This window comes from Leptopilina boulardi, unplaced genomic scaffold (genome assembly GCF_019393585.1).
Source record: "Leptopilina boulardi isolate dan_hultmark-lab unplaced genomic scaffold, ZJU_Lbou_2.1 LbouV2_48, whole genome shotgun sequence".
Lineage (NCBI taxonomy): Eukaryota > Metazoa > Arthropoda > Insecta > Hymenoptera > Figitidae > Leptopilina > Leptopilina boulardi.
In genome coordinates this window covers 1,175,454-1,197,272 of record NW_026137992.1, presented here as the reverse complement: position 1 = coordinate 1,197,272, position 21,819 = coordinate 1,175,454, and the positions used below count along the sequence as shown (strand labels likewise).

The 21,819-nt window shown below is 26.5% G+C and overlaps 1 protein-coding gene across 2 annotated transcripts; it reads left to right on the top strand.

Annotated features, from left to right (window-relative positions):
• Positions 1 to 363: 363 nt before the first annotated feature.
• Positions 364 to 21,724, top strand: LOC127289648 (putative aminopeptidase-2). 2 transcript variants are annotated; one of them, XM_051317726.1, is made up of 32 exons: positions 364 to 645; positions 2,841 to 3,374; positions 3,500 to 3,655; positions 5,428 to 5,896; positions 5,975 to 6,213; positions 6,286 to 6,653; positions 6,754 to 7,034; positions 7,200 to 7,387; positions 7,483 to 7,650; positions 7,729 to 7,881; positions 7,983 to 8,618; positions 10,131 to 10,289; positions 10,363 to 10,831; positions 10,918 to 11,156; positions 11,228 to 11,589; positions 11,710 to 11,987; positions 12,083 to 12,270; positions 13,367 to 13,534; positions 13,647 to 13,793; positions 13,864 to 13,942; positions 14,030 to 14,544; positions 16,084 to 16,242; positions 16,362 to 16,649; positions 16,724 to 16,907; positions 16,999 to 17,155; positions 17,316 to 17,578; positions 17,647 to 18,293; positions 18,378 to 18,545; positions 18,619 to 18,762; positions 18,834 to 18,912; positions 18,993 to 19,155; positions 21,296 to 21,724. In XM_051317726.1, exons 2-32 carry the CDS (start codon positions 2,842 to 2,844, stop codon positions 21,475 to 21,477), a joined length of 8,229 nt encoding a protein of 2,742 aa, XP_051173683.1. In that variant the 5' UTR covers positions 364 to 645; position 2,841; the 3' UTR covers positions 21,478 to 21,724. The 2 variants fall into 2 exon arrangements, with proteins under 2 accessions (XP_051173683.1, XP_051173682.1); XM_051317725.1 differs by lacking the exon at positions 364 to 645 and adding an exon at positions 1,480 to 2,001.
• The last annotated feature ends 95 nt before the right edge of the window (positions 21,725 to 21,819 follow it).

The window sequence follows — 21,819 nt, the reverse complement described above, 5'->3', positions numbered from 1 at the left end:
AACAGAAATTTAGATCAATAATAAAAAATTATGAAAACTAATTGAAAATTCAATTAAACCGCTGGCAACCAAAAGCAATTTTCATTGGCCCCTGCAATAGCTGGAAATTTGCTGAACTTGCTGAATTTAATAAATTAATTATATTATCCTTCGTGTTAAAGAGAATTCGTATTTAATTAAAATTTTACTTTTTTAAAGTGAACAAAATGACAATTGTTTGCAAAGCATTTAAGATTAGAAAATTATCTAATTTTTGAATTATTTTACTAAAATATTGTATTCTATTATCATTTAACTTTGTACTTCAACTTTAAAATATAATCTCCAAAAAAGTATAATATAAATTTGAAAACGTTGGACAAAAAAAAGGCAATATTGGTCATTTTAATGTTACGATAAGATATTGTTCCTACTTATAAATTAAGCCACTGATAATCGAAAAAAATCATTTTCTTAAAATTTCAAGTCGCCTAAACAGTTTTTTTTTTTTTTTTTTTGTATCAATGAAAATTTTTAACTAGTGGGAAAATTTTTGGTGCAAAACTATGTGAATTGAAAAAAAAAAGTGAAACACGTGAGTGATTAGCCTCGAATTAACGAATTTTCACTAATTATTCGGATAATCGATAGCTGAAAGTTAACAAGGTAACTGACAAATTAATTATTTCTCTTATCTTTGCTATACTCGGAGAGACCTTTTCCTTACAAAATATTCAATAGTTTCGAACAATGTCGGGATATATCCACTTATTTTTGCTTTAAGTGCATTAAAAATATATATATTATAATTTTTATAAATTTGTATTGATAAAAAATAGTTATAAAGGAAATTAGAATTTTTTTTTATAAATTCAACGAACAAAAAACAAATAAGAGTGAATTCAATTATTAGTTAAAAATATGGTAGATAAAATAAAAGAAAACAAAATCAATGCTAATTAGGAATTTTTGTTAAAAAATTTATATTTATTAAAATTAGAAAATTAAAAAAAAAAAAAAAATTCAAAACAAAGTCTCCCTGTGTAATTGGACTTGTCGGCGATCAAAAAGGGCTTAACGCGTGACTTTCGTTGGCCCCGCATTCAACGAGTTTCCAACTATTCCAGAGGCCAATGAAAATCTCGCCTAAACCCTTTTGGTCACTGGCGGTTCAATTAAAAAGTAATTTTATTTATTAAACGAAAATTATATCTGAATTTAAAGGAATAAAATTTTAACTCTCATGATTTTATTCCTTAAATTTGAAAAGCGACAGCAAAAGCCAATTTTTTTTTTAAATAACATACTGCTTTTTTAAAAATTAAAAAAAGCTAAATAGTTCAATATTAAATATATATATAAATAGATTCCATATTCAGCAAACATATATAATGTTTGTTTAAATGGTTCAAGAATCTTTGGTAATAAAATACATATTTCTTAACAGTTATTAAATTGATAAAAAAAAAAAAAAAAAAAAAATATCGATGCCACTGATAATAAAAAAAAAAAATAATTTTAATTCCCGTGAATCGAGGAATAGCGGACACTGTCCTCTTAAAAATTCTTCAATCATTTGATGTTACGGTACTTTTATAATATTGAAAACTGTACCAGCAAGTTTTTCGAATACCCAATTAGTTTTGCACTTTATTTCAGTTTAAAATTAAGTTTTGTGTGTGTTTTTAAAATTAAATATTTATATTCTGTACGTTCATCGTATATATTTACTCGAGATATTCTAATTTCTGTATACATATATGTTTTTTATAAATATATGTGTGAATACTAGACAAAGTTACTCATTCACAATAGTTTATCATGTGTATATATACCTCGGAAAGTCAGAATCTAAACTAGTTTATTTCCGAGTGATAAGTTAGAAAAGAAACTGGTGAAAGTGTTCGAATAATTGTCAAAAAAAAGATTTCGATTACAATTTTTGAAGAAAAAAAAATTAAAATGATTTAAAAAATTCTAAGTGATTATAAATTCTACAAAGGCGGTTAAAAAAAAAATCAGGTAGGTTTCTGTGTGAAATAATTTATGTTATAAAAATAGAAACTAAATTATAAATTTTTATTAACAAAGTTTCTATATGAATTAATTAATTAAGGAAGAAGTAGATCTTCTTTTCTTAATTTTGATTAAATAGGACCATTTTTAACTACTTTCTAAATCTGAATTAGTAAAAATGTTTATTGATTTGAATTAGTGACTCACTTTTTGCTTCTGAATTAGTAAAATTTAACTAATTCAGAAGCAAAAAGTAAGTTACTAATTCAAATTAGTAAACATTTTTACTAATTCAGATTTAGAGAGTAACAATAAATTATATTCAATAATCTAAAAATTGTTACTCGGTCTCCTCTAGAAAAAAATTAAATTAACTCAGTTTTTAAAAAAAATTTTATATTGTGAAATTCAAGTGTTTTAATCCGTAAAGTTTACTTAAGATTTAAAAATTCCATTTTGTTGCAATATATGATGAATTTTGTATTATTATCAATTACGCTACTTCAGAATCAACATTGTCAATATCCATTATTGATTAGTAGATATAGATAGATAAAAATATATCACACTTTATCTTTATCAAATACGTAATATTTTTTATTTTTACTCAATTTTCTGTTAACTAATCGAATATTTTGTACAAGAAAATAAGGTACCTAATAAAAGAAATATTGAAAAAAAATTATTCCTTCTTTACATTCATTACATTTTCAAAAAAAATACATATTTTTATTTTTAAATTTAAATTCCAGTAAAATTTAAAAACATATATTTTCGTTTACATAAATTAATTTGCAATTATAAAATTTATTATAATAAGTTTATAAAGAAAATTTTTCTAACAGGATGCATCCACGAATTGTGATAACGTTGATAACGTTATTTATCGTTACAAAATTAGAAGCAAATAATAATATTCATCATAATAGTCCAATAAGTGAAGAATTTTTTGATAATGAAAATTATTTATTTAAAAATTTAAATGAATCAAAAGATGGGAATAATAAAAAAGAAGATTATCGTTTGCCAAATAATGTATTACCGTATTCGTATGATCTCATGATACAAATGGAAGAGAATTATACTTATTATGGAATGACAAAAATTAATGTAAAAATACATGAAGAAACTGATAAAATTGTATTACATCATGGTAAAATAAATTTAAAAACAATTAGAATTTTGGATGTTAAAAAAAATCCACGGGATATAATTGGTCAATATTATAATAATGTCACTGAAAAACTAACAATTGAACTTAAAAATAAGTTAGAAAAGGATCATGAATTTCTTATTGTTATTGACTATAATGGAGTGATTAGCAATAGTATGATTGGATTCTATAAAAGTTCTTATTTTGATAAAAATGATCGCATAAAGTAAGTAATTGACTAAAATAATAATAGCCATAATTTGTATTTAGATAATTTATGAAAATTTTAAAAATTGTTGACACTTCTCGGTTGTTTAGTTTTTTTGTAAATAATTTTTTTTTTTTTTTTAGATATTTAGCAGCAACTCAATTTCAAGCTGTACATGCCAGACAGGCGTTTCCTTGTTTCGATGAACCTTCTTTTAAAGCAAAATTTACAGTTCGCATTGCAATGCCAAAAGAATATAAATGTCTAAGTAATATGCCAGTAGAAAAAACAATGGAAACGTGAGTAAATAAAAAAAAAAAAGGTTTTAAACAAAATTTTTAGATCAATAATATTTTAAATTGTTACTTTCACTATTTGTAAATTTTGATTTAATTTTTTAAATTGGTATAGTGTCAGCCGGGGTAAAATCGAACGCGGGGTAAATCCGAACGCTAATTATTTCAGCTTAATTAAAATTTAAAAAAATAAGTTAGACATGAGAATTTTTCCCTCACAGCACCAGATATCCTAGGATATTCCAAAAACATCCCTTGGATATCCTAGGGATACCCCAGGGATATCCTAAGGATACTTTAAGGATATCTAAAGTAGCGGCGGTTAGGATATCTTAGGGATGTCTAAGGATGTCCCTAGGACGTCCCAGGGATATCCTAATCATTTCCCCGGATATTATTAAGATATCCTCAGGACGTCCTAAGGATATCCCAAGGATATCCCCGGAATAATTAGGGATGTCCTTAGGACGTCCTAAGGATATCCACAGTATGTCTATATTATCTTAAGGGTTAGAATATCCTTGAGTCGTTCTAAAAATGTCCCTAAGGTATCCATAAAACGACCCTAACATACAAATTAATTTAATAAAAATGGAAAACATATTTTTTGGATGTATTTATAATGTATTTCCAAGATATCTAAAATGATTTACCTTGTCTACAAGAATTCTTTTTTATACTTTTTCTTTAAAAAATCTCTTGAAACCAATTTAAGCGCTAACTATTTTGTATCAAAAAATCGCTATCTCAAATATTTAAAATTTGAATCATAATGATATCCTAGGGAGATCTTAGCGATATTTCTAAAATATTTTAACGATATACCAAGTTTATCCCAAGAATATCCCCACGATATCACTAGGATATCCTTGGAATAACCCAGGGATATCCCTAGAATATCCTCAGGATATCCCAAAAATATCCTACGTAACAGCGGTTTAGATGTTCTGAGGATATCCTACATTAGTTTAGGATATCCTGAGGATATCCTTTTGTTGTGAGGGTCCAATATGGCGGACGAGAATTAAAAAATTCATTGGATTCGCTCGAAAATTGTTACTTGGGGGGGGGGGGGGGTTTCAGGGTAGCTGATTACGAATTTGAACTTAGCAAATTTGATCATTTTTAAAAATAAGTTTTAGGAAAGTCCGCCATTTTGAATTTAAAAAATTTGACTTTTATTTTTGTATTTACATTCAATCACTCCAAAATACTTTCTGTACCAAGTTTTGCAAAAATTCGTTATGATTTGATAAAGTTATTGAAGGTTTTAATTGTGTAATGCATTTTAATTTTTAACCTGTTTGATTTTTGTATTTATATATGATGCATTATTACATAATAGGTTTATTATCGTATTTTTTTTTTTGAGTTTTTATATAAGTATAACAATTGCAATACTTTAAATTGATTTTCCCTAAGATTTTTCTGAAATACAGTGGCATTCGTATTTACCCCGGTATTTTAGGAAAGTTGCAAAATATCGAGGTAAATACGAACGCTAAGTTTCCTGCGATTGTAATTTATCAAAAATTTTTGCTACCCCATAAAATTGTTCTATGGAAGTTAAAGTAACAACTTCATGCACCAGAATACAGAAAGTATTGTCTTTTAAAAGAAAAAACTTATGTTATTGTTGAAACTTACTAAAAGCGTTCGGATTTACCCCGGCTGATCCTAATTTGAAATTTATTAATATTAAAAGTAACACAGATATCTAATTATTAGCGAAGTTATGTAAATGAATTTCCCATAATGGGATATTAAAATTTCAGGCAAAATCTATCAAGAGTGATTTTCAAAAAAAGTTTACCAATGTCAACTTATTTGGTAGCCTTTGTTATATCGAATTTAAAATCAAAAAGTGATGGAAATTTTACAGTTTGGTCAAGAGAAGAATTAATTGATCAAGGAGATTATGCTTTAAAAATTGGCAAAAGAAGTTTAACATTTTTTGAAGAGACATTTAATCAAAAATATCAAATTGAAAAAATGGATATGGTTGCTGTACCTGATTTTTCAGCTGGTGCTATGGAAAATTGGGGACTTATAACTTATAGGGAAACAGCAATGCTTTACAGTAATGAAGAATCTTCTGATATTGCTCAACAAAATGTTGCAGCAACAATTGTTCATGAATGTACACATATGTGGTTTGGAAATTTAGTTACACCTAATTGGTGGGGTGTTCTTTGGCTTAGTGAAGGTTTTGCCAGATATTTTCAATACATGGCTACAGCTAAGGTAATTTTTTCATCAGTTCAATTAATTTAATGATGATAAAATTTTTTAATTTTAAAAATTTACACTCATTCGATCTAGATTGAACCAGCTTGGAATATGGATTTACAATTTATTGTTGCTCAACATCAAGTTGCTCTTTCTGTTGATGGATTAAATTCTTCGTCACCATTGTCACGAAATGTTGCTAGTCAAGGTGAAATTGGAAAATCTGGTGACACTATTACCTACAATAAAGGTGCCAGTGTTATTAGAATGATGGAAAAATCTTTTGGATCAAAAATTTTCAATACAGCATTGCAAAATTATCTTGAATCGAGGTAATAAATTTCGAGTACTAAAAATGTAAAATATTTTTCTCTGTTATAAAAACAAAAAAATTTTTTTTTAAGAAAATATGAGAACGCTGTACCCGAAGATTTGTGGAAAGAATTGCAAAAAGAGATTGACTTAAAGGATTTTAAGCTTAAAACAAAAGTAGAAACAATTATGAATAGTTGGACTAAACAACCGGGATTTCCAGTTGTGTCAGTAATTGTGAAAGATGATAAAGTAATTATGACACAAAATCGATTTTTATTACGTAATCCCGATTCAGCGTTAACAAATTATACATGGTGGATTCCAATTACATGGACTGTGAAAAGTAAATCTGATTTTGATACAACTGTCACTCAACAATGGATAGGAAAAAATAATTTCACTATCGATGTTCAAATGAAAAAGGACGATTGGATTATATTTAATTTACAATCAGCTGGTGATAAATTATTTATAAAAATGTTTAATTAAATTTAAAAATTATAGTAAAAATTATTTTTTGAAAAATATTTAAAAGGAAATTTGTTTTACATTTTCAGGATATTATCGAGTCAATTATGATAAGGAGTCCTGGTACAGGATAATAAACACTTTAAACAGCAAAAAAACTCTTTCTCAAATACATGTACTTAATAGAGCAGCTATTATTGATGATCTGATGAATTTAGCTAGAGCTGATTATATTGATTATAGTGTTGCTTTAGATGGTCTTAAGTATCTTGTTGAAGAAACTCATTATGTCCCATATAAAGCTGCTTTAAATGCATTAGCATATTTGACTAAACGATTTACAAGCCAACATGATGAGGGCTTTTATAAAGTAAATATCAATAAAAATTTATTTTTAAAAATTCTTCAAAAATTAAACTATTCATTTTATTATCATATTTATTTTATTTATTTATTTATTTATTATAAAATAGCAATAATTTAATATGAATAAATATATATAAATGATTATTTTAAACAATTAATCCTATTTTAGAATTTAATTCTGAATCTTATCAACAAGACATATCGAAAATTAAGTTACGATGATAAGGATGGAGATAATCGACTTGATATTTTATTGCGTATGGAACTAAATGATTTAGCTTGTCGATTTAATCAGGAAAAATGTATTAAAAAATCTTTAGAATACTTTAAAAGATGGAAATCAGGGGACTTGAAAATGTAAAAACAATTAAAAAAAATTTGATAACATATATTCCAAATTTTTAATCATAAAAATGTTTATAGAAATAAATTGATACGTAAATATTTTACAGAATTCCAAAAAATCAAAAATTTACTGTATTCTCAACTGCTATGATAAATGCCACTGAAACTGATTGGGATACATTATGGAGTCAATATGTTCGTTCAAAAGTTCCATCAGAACAAATTGAAATACTAAGAGCTCTTGGTTGCAGTAATAATTATTCTATTATTGAAAAGTAAGTCTAATTTTTTTTTTTTTTTTTTGAATTTAAAGCACAAATTTTTTATTATTATAAATTTTATTATTTATTTAGATATTTGTTACGAGCTGTATCAAGTTACGAAGAAAATAGAATTCGAAAACAAGACAGTAATACTGTTTTTAATTCCGTTATTTCTTGTTCACCAAATGGAGCTAAATTTATCATTAATTTTATTGACACGCACTACAAGAAAATAATAGACTAGTAAATATACATTGTCTAAAAAATAATTTTTATTTAAAAAAAAAATTCTATTTTTTTATAGAAAAAATAAATTTTATTGGAATTTTTTTTTTATCTTTCAGCAATGAAGGAAGCATTGATAGTATATCAACAATTTTATCATCAGCATCAAACTATTTTTCGACACAAGAATTAATTGATGATTTCAAAAATCTTATCAATTCACATAAAATGAAATTCAAATCAATAATCTCATCCTTAGAATCAAGTTTAAAATTAGCGAAATATGAACTTGATTGGTATAAAAATCACTCACAAACAATCGTTAAGTGGATAAAGAATTTTAATCAAAAGGAAAATACAAGTAATACAACTGATTATTTTTTACCTGGTGATTTAGTTCCTTCAAAATATTATATACATGTATTTCCTCATTTGATTGAAAATAATTTTACATTTGATGGATTTGTTAAAATCGATGCAACAGTAAAAGATGTTACTGATAAAATTGTTTTGCACGCTTACAATATTAGTCACAATGATGTGAATATTTTTGCCAATGATGTGATAAAGAAGGTTCATCATGTAAATTACACGGAGAATACATTTAATTCATATAATTTTATGACAATTTTTCTTGATGATGATTTAACAGAAGGAACACGAGTTCAAATAAAAATTAACTACACGGGTTATTTGAATACGGATAACCGTGGATTTTACCGCAGTTCCTATGAAGATGACAAGGGAAAAAGACAGTAGGTTATTTTTATATGCTTTTTGCACATTTTTTTAAGGTTCAATTTAGGTTCAATATGGGTTCAATGTAGAGCAGATGAGAGTACAATTGAGGTTCAATATAGGTTTCATGTATGGGTTCAATGCAGTACAATGAAGTTTATTTTAGGTTCAAAGTTCAAAGGACTAAGTTAGGTTCAATATAGGATCAATGTAGGGCCAAATTAGGTTCAATGTAGAGTAAAATCAGGTCCAATATAAATACAATGTAGGTCAAAGAAGGTTTAAATTAAAATCAATGTAGTTTCAGTTTACTTGTAGGTTTAGTTGTATGTTTATTTGTAGATTTAGTTGTACGTTTAATTGCAGGTTTAGTTGTAGTTTTAGTTGTAGGTTAAGTTTTAGGTTAAGTTGTAGGTTGAGTTTCAGTTGAAGGTTAAGTTGTAGGTTTAGTTGTACGATTATTTGTAGATTTAGTTGTACGTTTAATTGCAGGTTTAGTTTTAGGTTTAGTTTTAGGTTTAGTTGTAGGTTTAGTTTCAGTTGAAAGTTAAGTTGTATGTTGAGTTGTACAATTATTTGTAGATTTAGTTGTACGTTTAATTGCAGGTTTAGTTGTAGTTTTAGTTGTAGGTTAAGTTTTAGGTTAAGTTGTAGGTTGAGTTTCAGTTGAAGGTTAAGTTGTAGGTTTAGTTGTACGATTATTTGTAGATTTAGTTGTACGTTTAATTGCAGGTTTAGTTTTAGGTTTAGTTTTAGGTTTAGTTGTAGGTTTAGTTTCAGTTGAAAGTTAAGTTGTATGTTGAGTTGTACAATTATTTGTAGATTTAGTTGTACGTTTAATTGCAGGTTTAGTTGTAGGATTAGTTGTAGGTTAAGTTTTAGGTTAAGTTGTAGGTTTAGTTTGAGGTTTAGGTTTAGTTGTAGGTTTAGTTTTAGTTGAAGGTTAAGTTGTAAGTTTAGTTGTACGATTATTTTTAGAATTAGTCGCACGTTTAATGGTAGGTTTAGTTTTAGGTTTAGTTAAAAGTTTAGTTTGTTTAGTTAGTTTAGTACGATTATTTGTAGACTTAGTTGTACGTTTAATTGCATGTTTAGTTTTAGGTTTAGTTTTAGGTTTAGTTGTAGGTCAAGTTGTAGATTTAGTTGTACGATTATTTGTAGATGAAGTTGTACGATTAATTGCAGGTTTAGTTGTAGGTTTAGTTTTAGGTTTAGGTTTAGTTGTAGGTTTAGTTTTAGGTTTAGGTTTAGTTGTAGGTTTAGTTTTAGTTGAAGGTTAAGTTGTAAGTTTAGTTGTATGATTATTTTTAGAATTAGTTGCACGTTTAATTGTAGGTTTAGTTTTAGGTTTAGTTAAAAGTTTAGTTTGTTTAGTTAGTTTAGTACGATTTTTTGTAGATTTAGTTGTACGTTTAATTGCAGGTTTAGTTGTAGGTTTAGTTGTAGGTTTAGTTGTAGGTTAAATGAACGACAAACAAAAAATCAATAAAACTTGACAAATAAGATTGAATTTTTTTTAACACCTGCAGATGGTTAGCAGCTACTCAGATGGAACCAGTGGGCGCAAGAAAAATGTTTCCATGTTTTGATGAACCTGCAATGAAGGCACTTTTCACATTAAGTGTTACTCGACCGCAACATTATCATGCTATCAGCAATATGCCATTGAAACTGACGGAACGTATTTCGTTAGTATTTTGAAAATGATAAAAATTTTTTAAACAGAATTTCTAAAAATTAATGACAAATTTTCATTCGCAGAGATGATATGTTAAAAGATACATTTGCTGAGACTCCATTAATGTCAACTTATTTGGTTGCATTGGTAGTGTCACAATTTTCATACAAGAGCCATGAAAATTATAAAGTCTATTCAAGACCAGAGGCTATTTCTCAAGTACAATATGGAATTTCTCTAATGTCACCTTTCATGAAATTTTATGAAAATAAATTAAAATATGAATATGAATTACCAAAATTGGATATGATTGCATTACCTGATTTTGCATCAGCGGCAATGGAAAATTGGGGACTTATCACATACAAAGAAGGAAAATTACTTTATAATGAAGAGAAGTCAACTCTATTTGACAAACAGGATATTAGCAATGTGATTAGTCATGAATTTGCACATCAATGGTTTGGAGATCTCGTCACTCCTTTGTGGTGGAAATATTTGTGGCTAAACGAAGGATTTGCAAGATATTTGCAGTATTTTGCAATTGATAGTGTGAATATTGTTTATTTTTGTTTTGTGTAGACAAATTTTTGTTATATTATCCAAAATTGTTTATAAATTTTATCCATTTATGATAGGTGGAAAAATCATGGAAAATTCCAGAACAATTTGTTGTAAATCATTTACAGACTTCATTTGACATTGATGCATATGTAGGAAGTCATGCAATAACACACGATGTTTATAGTCCTTTGGAAATAAGAGAGAGGTTCAGTAAAATTTCGTATGACAAGGCTGCTAGTATTTTACGAATGACGGAAAAAATAATAGGCTCTAATCTCTTTTATGATGGTTTATATATTTATTTAAAAAATCGGTAAAGTTATTCAAAATTAGTTTCTAATTAAAATTAGGCTTTTATTTCTAAAGAAATTATTCTCTTTTTAGAAATCACAATGTAGCGACACCGGAGGATCTTTATAAAGGACTACAGGAGAAAATTGATTCTGTTAATTTTGAATTAGATGTTAAAGAATTTTTAGATTCTTGGACTCTTAAACCAGGTTTTCCAGTGGTTAATGTAAAAATTGAAGATGAAAAAGTGATGTTTGCGCAAGAACGATTTTTATCATCGAATAGTAAAAATTATCCAATTAATCAAACTTGGTGGGTTCCAATTACTTGGACCACTCAAAGGGAAAATAATTTTAATAATACTGTTCCAAAATATTGGTTAAAAGATGAAAAAAATCAAATTTCCATTAAAAAAGAAAACGATGAATGGATAATATTTAATATTCAACAAGCAGGTTTGACAAATATATTCAGCAAAAATATATATATATATATATATATATATATATATACAAAGAAATTAAAATTAGTAAATTTTTTTTAATTAAATTAAATAATATCGGTAATTTTTTTAGGATATTATCGCGTGAATTATGATGAAGAAAATTGGATGAGAATTATTACTACCCTTAAAAGTTTAGAATATTTTCAAATTCATGAAATAAATCGTGCATCATTGATCGATGATCTATTTAATTTGGGTAAAACTGGATACGTCAGTTATGATAAAGTTTTATCAGCTACTCAATATTTAGAACAGGAAACAAATTATTTACCATGGAAAGCTGCTTTTAAAGGACTATCTGAATTAAATATGATTTTGAAAGATCTTGATGTTTATGATTTATACAAGGTATGAATAAAATAAAAAAAAAATTTTTGTTTTCGATTTTTGGAAATTTACAAATTGATTGAAAATATATTTATTTTCTATGCATATTGTTGTAGACACATATTCGTACACTCTTGACACCTATTTTTAATAAATTGGGTCCCTCAGAAATTAAAGATGAAGATCATTATGATAAGCTTCTCAGGATATTAGTTAACAAATGGGCATGTGATTTCAAAATTCCTGAATGTATTAATCATGCAATGGAAACATTTGCCAAATTCAAGAACGACTCTTCATTCAAGTAATAAATTACTATTTTATTTTATAATACAATTTATTATTGAAAATAATTTATTTATTACCGGTACCACAACTTATGGTACCATTAAATGCTGGTACCATTAAGTATTGGTACCAGCAACTAATGGTACCATTGGTACCATTTAATACTGGTACCAGCAACTAATTGTACCATTGGTACTTGTGGTACCATTAAATACTGGTACCATAAAATATTGTTACAATCAACAACTGGTATCATAAGCTATTGGTACCACAATTAATAGTACCATTGGTACCTTTTGGTACCATTAAATAATGGTACCAGAAACTAATGGTAGCATTCGTACCATTTAATACTGGTACCAGCAACTAATTGTACCATTGGTGCTTGTGGTACCATTAAATACTGGTACCATAAACTATTAGTACCACAATTAATAGTACCATTGGTACCTTTTGGTACCATTAAATAATGGTACCTTTTGGTACTATTAAATAATGGTACCAGAAACTAATGGTAGCATTTTATCATAAACTATTGGTACCACAATAAATGGTACCACTGGTACTATTTACTACTCGTACCATCAACTACTGGTATCATAGAGTATTAGTACTACTAATTAATGGTACCATCAAATAATCGTGTCGTTGATACTTATTGATACAATTAAATACTGGTACAATTAAGTATTGGTACTACAGGTACCATTATTATTAAAAAGAATTTATTTATTACTTTCTCTTTTTAAAATTAAATTTAAATAATAAATAATTCTTTTTTTGTAACTAGCAAACATATTTAAATTTTTTTTTTTTAATAATGATAAAGAAGTAGAAAAAAGTAGGTTTATGTGGACACTTCTCAAATTTGCAATTTTAAAAAAATTAAGTGCAGTTAACTTTTTTTACATTTTCATTATAATTTTTTCTTTTATGTTATACATATATCCGCAAATTAGTTGAAGAATTAAATGGTCGAGAATTTTTAATATTGCGTCAGTGACGTTATAAAATGTCACATGCACCTTTGTAAAAACAGTTCATAATGTAGCAATATAAAAAAGTTCTTATTAAAAAATAAAAAAAAAAAATTTTAATTTTTTATTTTGCAGAATTTCAGGAAATCTTCGTAGTACACTATTTTGTACAGCTATAAAACATGGTTCGAAGGACGATTTTCATTTTCTTAAAGAAAAATATTTATCTGAAAAGTTATTGAATGAGCGTATGACCTTATATGATGCTCTACTCTGTTCAGAGAATGAAGAACAAATTTCAAAGTAAATATTTAACTTAAGGATTTATTTTTCTTAATATTCTAATTTAGTGATGCAAATTATCACGAGTTCCTTGTAGCATCATGTAATTTTAATTATTTTGTTTTGTAATTAGTTTATTTGAGAAAGCCGTTAAAAAAGCACCCACAATGAATTTGAAAGAAAAATTCAAGATTTTTTCAAAAACGTATAAGGCGAACTTAAAGGGAATGGAAACTGTTTTAAATTATCTTGAAAATAATTATGATAACATATATAAATAGTAAGTAGTAAATTTAAAAAAATAAATATTTCTTATTAAAAATTAATTTTTTTGTTAAATATTCAAACAGCGTTGAGGACGAGGCAGCATTAAAAACAATTCTAAAGAGTATAAGTAAAAGAATATCATCCAAAAAAATTTTGAAAAAGGTACAACTTTTTTTAAAAAAATTATTATTTATTGACAAAATATTTTATTTAATTCAGCTTTATTCATTATTAATAACAATTTTATAGGCTTTTGTAAAATTAGATAAATATTCATCAATTTTGAATTCTACCAATATTTCTAAATATTCGCGAATTAAAAAGACACATACATGGTTTGATAAATATTTACCAAAAATTTGGGAATGGTTGGAAACAACTTATCCAAGTGAAAATTATCGTTTGCCAATATTAATGAAACCAATTTTATATGATATTCATTTGAAAACGTATTTTGAGGAAAAAAATTTTACATTCGAAGGAGAAGTAAAAATAATTATGAAAACAGTTGAAAGAACATCAAGAATTATTTTAAATGCAAATGATTTGAAATTTAAGGAAATTCAAGTTTTTGATGAATTTGAACAGAAAATTAACATTTCTCACACATTGAATACAACTACAGAAAAACTTTCAATTTATTTGAATTCAATTATCAATGTGGATACTGAATTGAAAATGTATTTCAAATATGATGGTATTTTAAATGAAAATTTACAGGGATTTTATCGTAGCTCTTATATTGATGATAAAAATCAGACAAGGTAAATCAAAAATATTTTGATTTCAACATTAATTGATGTAAATTTTTTTAAAAAATTATTTATCGTTAAAACTATGTATTTTTTAGAGCTGTGCAATGTTCGAATCGAATCGAGTTTTGTTCGCTTTTTAATGACCCTGACTCGAATTTCGAACTTTCGACATTCAAACTGGTCTGAATCGGATGTCGGATTTTCGACATTTGAACTGGATGGACTCGAATGTCGGATTTCGACATTCGAACAGGGCTGACTCGAATGCCGAATTTTCGACATTCGAACTCGGGGAAAAATTCGAACAGTTCGGTTCGATTTATTTTGCACAGGTCTAGATTTTTTCATTTTCCAGGAAAACATTCTATCTAAAAAAATCGAAAAAAATTGATTATTTTTATTCTATTGCAATTAGGGTTCAATTGGTAGGTTTTTTGCAGGTAATTAGTGTTGTTTTAAGGTAGAAAAATAATAGAAACATGCTAATTAATTTTATTTGACTTTGAAAGGCATATTTTCATTTTCCAGGAAAACATTCTATCTAAAAAAAACGAAAAAAATTGATTATTCTTATTCTATTGCAATTTAGGTTTAATTGGTAGGTTTTTTTAAAGGTAATTCGTGTTGTTTTAAGGTAAAACAATAATAGAAACATGCTGATTAATTTTATTTGACTTTGAAAGGGATTTTTTCATTTTCCAGGAAAACATTCTATCTAAAAAAATCGAAAAAAATTGATTATTTTTATTCTATTGCAATTAGGGTTCAATTGGTAGGTTTTTTGCAGGTAATTAGTGTTGTTTTAAGGTAGAAAAATAATAGAAACATGCTGATTAATTTTATTTGACTTTGAAAGGGATTTTTTCATTTTCCAGGAAAACATTCTATCTAAAAAAATCGAAAAAATTGATTATTTTTATTCTATTGCAATTAGGGTTCAATTGGTAGGTTTTTTGAAGGTAATTCGTGTTGTTTTAAGGTAGAAACATAATAGAAACATGCTGATTAATTTTATTTGACTTTGAAAGGGATTTTTTCATTTTCCAGGAAAACATTCTATCTAAAAAAAAAACGAAAAAAATTGATTATTCTTATTCTATTGCAATTTAGTTTCAATTAGTAGGTTTTTTTAAGGTAATACATGTTGTTTTAAGGTAAAAAAATAATGGAAACATGCTGATTAATTTTATTTGACTTTGAAAGGGATTTTTTTAGAGCTGTGCAATGTTTGAATCGAATCGAATTTTGTTCGGTTTTTAATGACCCCGACTCGAATTTCTAACTTTTGACATTCGAACTGGACTGACTTGGATGTCGGATTTTCGACATTCAAACTGGACGGACTCGAATGTCGGATTTCGACATTCGAACTGGGCTGACTCGAATGTCGAATTTTCGACATTCGAACTCGGCACAAAAATTCGAACTGTTCGGTTCGATTTATTTTACACATGTCTAGTATTTTTAAAGGGTAAAAAATTTTTTAAAAATTTACATCTTTTTAATCAGAAGTTTTTGAAACTTTGTGTTATTAATTTTGATAAATAGATGGTTAGCGACTACTTATTTTCAACCAACAAGTGCCAGAAGAGCTTTTCCATGTTTCGACGAACCAGCATTCAAAGCAAAATTCATCATTCGAATTGAAAGACCAAATTTTTATCATTCTTTAAGTAATATGCCATTAAAATCATCAACAGCGTTAAAGTATGCATTATTATTAATAATTAAATAATAATTATTAAATTAATCAATATTTATTATTTGTACTATATTTTTTCTTATATTTAAATTATTTATTGTTTACAATTTGATAAATATTTTAGAGACGAGAATCGAACCTTAGATGTTTTCGAGGAGACTCCCTTAATGTCAACCTATTTAGTAGCTTTTATTGTATCCGACTTTAAGAATATTTCAATTAAAAATTTATCAATTTGGAGTCGATCAAATGCTATTGATGATACTCATGATTCTTTAATAATTGCAACAAAATCTTTGGAACAAATGGAAAAAATTTTTGGATTAAATTATACACTACCAAAAATGGATTTGATTGCTGTTCCTGATTGTGAAATTGGAGGAATGGAAAATTGGGGTCTTATTACTTTTAAGTTAGTTTTTTTTTTATTTGCCTCATTTTAATTATGGAAAAATATTTTTTTAAATGATTTTTTTTTTTTTTTAGGGAAAAGGGTCTTCTTTATAGGAAAAAAGAAACACCAGGTAGTTACAAAAAAGGAATTAATACTGTAATAGCACATGAACTTGTTCACATGTGGTTTGGAAATTTAGTAACTTGTGATTGGTGGGATTATTCATGGTTAAATGAAGGCTTTGCTCAATATCTTCAAGATGTTATAATTAATATAGTATGTCTATTAGTTTTAAAAAAGATTTATTTAATCTTATTAATTTATGCAAAAAATCATACTCTTTTCAACGAAATTCCTTTTTTTTCAGTTGAATCCAAATTGGAAACTTTTGAAACAATTCACAGTTACAACTATGCACGTTGCATTGTCAAAAGATCCCTATTTAGTGACCCGTCCTATGAATAATAAAGTCTTTAATCCAACAGAAATTCGTTCTAGTTTTGACGACATTGCGTACAGTAAAAGTAAGAACGTAAATTTTAATTAGCCATTTGTTTTTTTTCAGGGGAAGTGCAGTTTTTTTTTTTTTTTTTGTTTAAATAAAGATATATATATTTCCATTTTTTAAATATTAGTAATTATTCTATTTTCAATTTTTTTAAATTTAAAATTTATTTTAACTAGGTGCTAGTGTAATTCGCATGTTCCATAATAGTTTTGGCAATAAAGTTTGCATCGATGCTGTTCGGGATTATCTTCAAAAACTTCAACATCTTACTGCAACACCTGAACAACTTTATGATTCATTACAGGCTCAAGTTAATAAAACACATATTTTAGAAAATGTGAATGTCACGATAAAAGATATTATGAATAGTTGGGTCAATCAATCTGGATATCCTGTTGTTAATGTCACATTAATTAATGGCACAATGACTCTTACTCAAGTAAATATTAATTTAATTTTAATATTAAATATTACTTATCTATTAGTTAAGTAATTTCTGAATTACAGGAACGATATTTATTAGAGAATTTGACAAATGAACAAATTTATTGGATACCAATAACATATGTGAGTGAATCAAATAAAAATTTTGAGAATACAATGCCATTATTTTGGTTTGGTAAAAAATCAATGACAATTAATGTTAACAATACAAATGAATGGTATATTTTAAATGTACAACGATCAGGCTATTATCGAGTTAATTACGATACTGATTCATGGTATCGATTAGCAAACATTTTACACAGTAATAAGTTTACAGAGATTGATGATGTGAATAGAGCTCAAATTGTTGAAGATATTCTTAATCTTGCAAGAGCTAATTATGTAACATACACTCTAGCATTAAATGCAACGGAATATTTAGTACAAGAAGAAAATTATCTTCCCTGGAAAGGATTTTTTAACGAGATTTTCTATCTTAGTCAACGTTTTGAAGGACATGAGATAAATAATCTCTTTGGTCGTCATATTCGAACACTTGTTAATGAAATTTATAATAAACTTGGATTTCATGATGTTAAAGAAGAAAATATGTTGGAGGAACTTCAACGTCAATTAATAACAAATTGGGCATGCAAATATCAACATTTGAATTGTGTTGCAAAATCAAAACTTCTATTTTTGACTTGGCAAAAGAATTATTTGAAACAGTATGTAAAATGCAGTATTTTATAAATAATTTTGTTAATTTAAATTCATTGAATCAGGGCAATTAATTAAATTTTATTTTATAGAATTCCATCGAATTTAAAGACAACAGTTTATTGTACAGCTTTAAAATATGGTACCTATGAAGATTGGGTGTTTCTTTGGAATAAATATCTCAGCTCTAATTTTTCGATAGAGAAGGAAATTATTTTGGAATCTTTAGGTTGTACTCAAAATACAACAACGCTTCTTTCGTAAGTTAAATTATTTTAATTTAGAATCTAATTGAAAGTGATTCATTTTAAAAAATTAAATATTTAATTATAGATATCTTCAACTTGCTATATCCTCTAAAGAAATTCGCCGTCACCATGTAAATCTTGTCTTTCGATCTGTTAACAATGCTGGAAAAATTGGAGTCAATACCTTATTACAATTTTTAATTAATAATTATCATAATGTATATTCTTAGTAAGTAACAAGATTCCTTTTATATTAATCAAAACAAATATATATTTTTTTATAAATTCTAATTATTTTAGTTTTGGAAACTGGGGAAACATTGCCAGTTTGTTTTCAAATGTAGCTGAATTTATATCAACAACAGAGCAAATTAATCAGGTAATCATTTTTGATCTAATTTTTAAATTTATTTCTATTTTTTAATATTTAAAAATAAAAATAAAATAATTTGTTTATAGTACGAAACATTCATAAAAGAAAATTCAGAAAATCTTGCAAAAATATTAAAGAGACTGCAAGATTCATTGAAGATAGCTAAAAATAATATGCAGTGGTTTGAGACTCATTCACAAGAAATATACGATTATCTGGGAAAATATTATACAACTACAACAACTACTGGTAATTAAATAAAAAAAAAAAAAATATTTTAAAAAATTAGTCGCATTGTTTATGATTAAATATACTCTGTAAAAACAATTCTGTCTATAATAAATTTTGTTTTCATAATATAAATATATATTTTATAAAAATTAAATTTATTTATCTGTAAATCCTTCATTAAGTACCCTGAATAGTCTCTTTTTTAAATTCAAAATATGTATTCCTATTTTTATTGAATTATAAAATAAAATTTCTTTCCGGTTATAAATTTAAAGGTACCTATGTTTACATGGAATCATAAAAGAAAAATAAAATGTTTGATTGTAAATAATATATTATATTGTTATTTCTTTCCTTATCGCTCCCACATAGCACAACTTCTTATACATAAAGCTCACAATAAAAGTAAAATAAAAATTCTCTTCTTCAATATATTCTGGTAAGTTCTCTATTCTATTAAAATGATTGCTATTTCTATTTTTTTAAACTTCAAATTACGAATAACGCATCTAATTTTTTTTTAAAAACAGTTATTTAATATGAAATAAATAATAAATAATATTTTAAATACTATACAGAAACATTAAAAATAACATAGTGTATTTAATAAGAAATTTTGCTATGTGGTGTAAGTTCAGTACTGGTACCACAAATATTAGTACTATTGGTATCTTTTGGTACCACTAAATACTGGTACCATAGAGTATTAGTACTATTTACTACTGGTACCATCAACTACTGGTATCATAAATTATTGGTACTACACTTAATAGTATCATTGGTACCTTCTGGTACCATAAAGTATTAGTCTTGTTAACTGCTGGTACCAGCAGCTAATGGTACCATAAACATCTGGTACCAGAAACTAATTTTACCATTGGTACTTGTTGGTACCATTAAATACTGGTAGTATTAATTACTGGTACCATCAACTACTGGTATCATAAATTATTGGTACTACACTTAATAGTACCATTGATATCTTCTGGTACCATATAGTATTAGTCTTGTTAACTGCTGGTACCAGCAGCTAATGGTACCATCAATTACTGGTATTATAAACTATCGGTACCCCACTTAATGGTCCCCTTTGATATTATTAAATATTGGTACCATAGAGTATTAGTACTATTATTTACTGGTACCATCAACTAATTGTATCGTTGATACTTATTGATACAATTAAATACTGGTACCATTAAGTATTGGTACCAGCAGCGAATGGTACCAAATATTAATGGTACCATTGGTACCTTTTGATATCATGAAATGCTGGTACCATAAAGTATTCATACTATTAACTGCTGGTACCATCAATTACTGGTATCATAAACTATTGGTACCACAATTAATGGTATAACTGGTACCCTTTGGTATCATGAAATATTGGTACCATAGAGTATTAGTACTATTAATTACAGGTACCATCAACTAATGGTATCTTTGATACTTATTGATAGAATTTGATACTGGTACCATTATTTATTGGTACCAGCAGCTAATGGTACCATAAACATCTGGTACCAGAAACTAATTTTACCATTGGTATTTGTTGGTACCATTAAATACTGGTATCATAAACTATTGGTACTACAATTAATGGTATAACTGGTACCCTTTGGTATCATGAAATATTGGTACCATAGAGTATTAGTACTATTAATTACAGGTACCAGCTGCTAATGGTACCGTAAACATCTGGTACCAGAAACTAATTTTACCATTGGTATTTGTTGGTACCATTTAATACTGGTATCATAAACTATTGGTACCACAATTAATGGTATAACTGGTACCCTTTGGTATCATGAAATATTGGTACCATAGAGTATTAGTACTATTAATTACTGGTACCATCAAGTAATGGTATCTTTGATACTTATTGATAGAATTTGATACTGGTACCATTATTTATTGGTACCAGCAGCTAATGGTACCATAAACATCTGGTACCAGAAACTAATTTTACCATTGGTATTTGTTGGTACCATTAAATACTGGTATCATAAACTATTGGTACCACAATTAATTGTACCATTAATATCATAAAATTCTGACTTATAATTTGCTAACTCAGAGTCCCCTGCATGTACTCTAAAATATTTTATCTGTAAAATTCAAAAAACTCCAATTTAAGGTGAAAATTATTTTATTTTAGAAATTATAACGTCATCAAGCACGGAGGATGTAAATTTACCAGAAGTAAGCACACCTAAATCTTCAACTACCACTTCTTCACCACCAGTTGATTTAAATGAAAGCGGTTTAGGTATTTCTTATCTCATGTTGATTTTCCTTGGTATATCTGTATTTGCTTTTGCATTATTTAATTGTTGTTAGTATAAGTTTTTTCTATCATTTTGTAAAATATGTATAGTTGTAAAATTGTTATGTTTTTTTCTACACAAATATAATTTTATAATTTTTAATTAGTTAGTCTCTCCGATAGTTGTAAGTTTATGAAATTCGAAAATTGACGAATTATAATGAAATTAATACAAAAAAATTACAATACGCTTAATAAATATAGGATAATATGTCTTTAATAATTTATAAAATAATTTTAATAAAATTATAAATTATTTTATACCTGTTAGTGAATTTTAATTTACATTCATTTATTATTAATTAATATTAATTGATTAATTTATTCAATGAAAATTTTTTTTTCCACAATTGTAG

What these genes read in the sequence shown, in the direction of transcription:
- LOC127289648 (XM_051317726.1), top strand. Translation starts at nt 2,842, where the DNA reads ATGCATCCACGAATTGTGATAACGTTGATAACGTTATTTATCGTTACA. An exon ending in CAAAATTATCTTGAATCGAG is followed by an intron (nt 6,214 to 6,285) that starts GTAATAAATTTC and finishes TTTTTTTTTAAG; the next exon opens with AAAATATGAGAACGCTGTAC. An exon ending in AAATCATCAACAGCGTTAAA is followed by an intron (nt 16,243 to 16,361) that starts GTATGCATTATT and finishes TAAATATTTTAG; the next exon opens with AGACGAGAATCGAACCTTAG.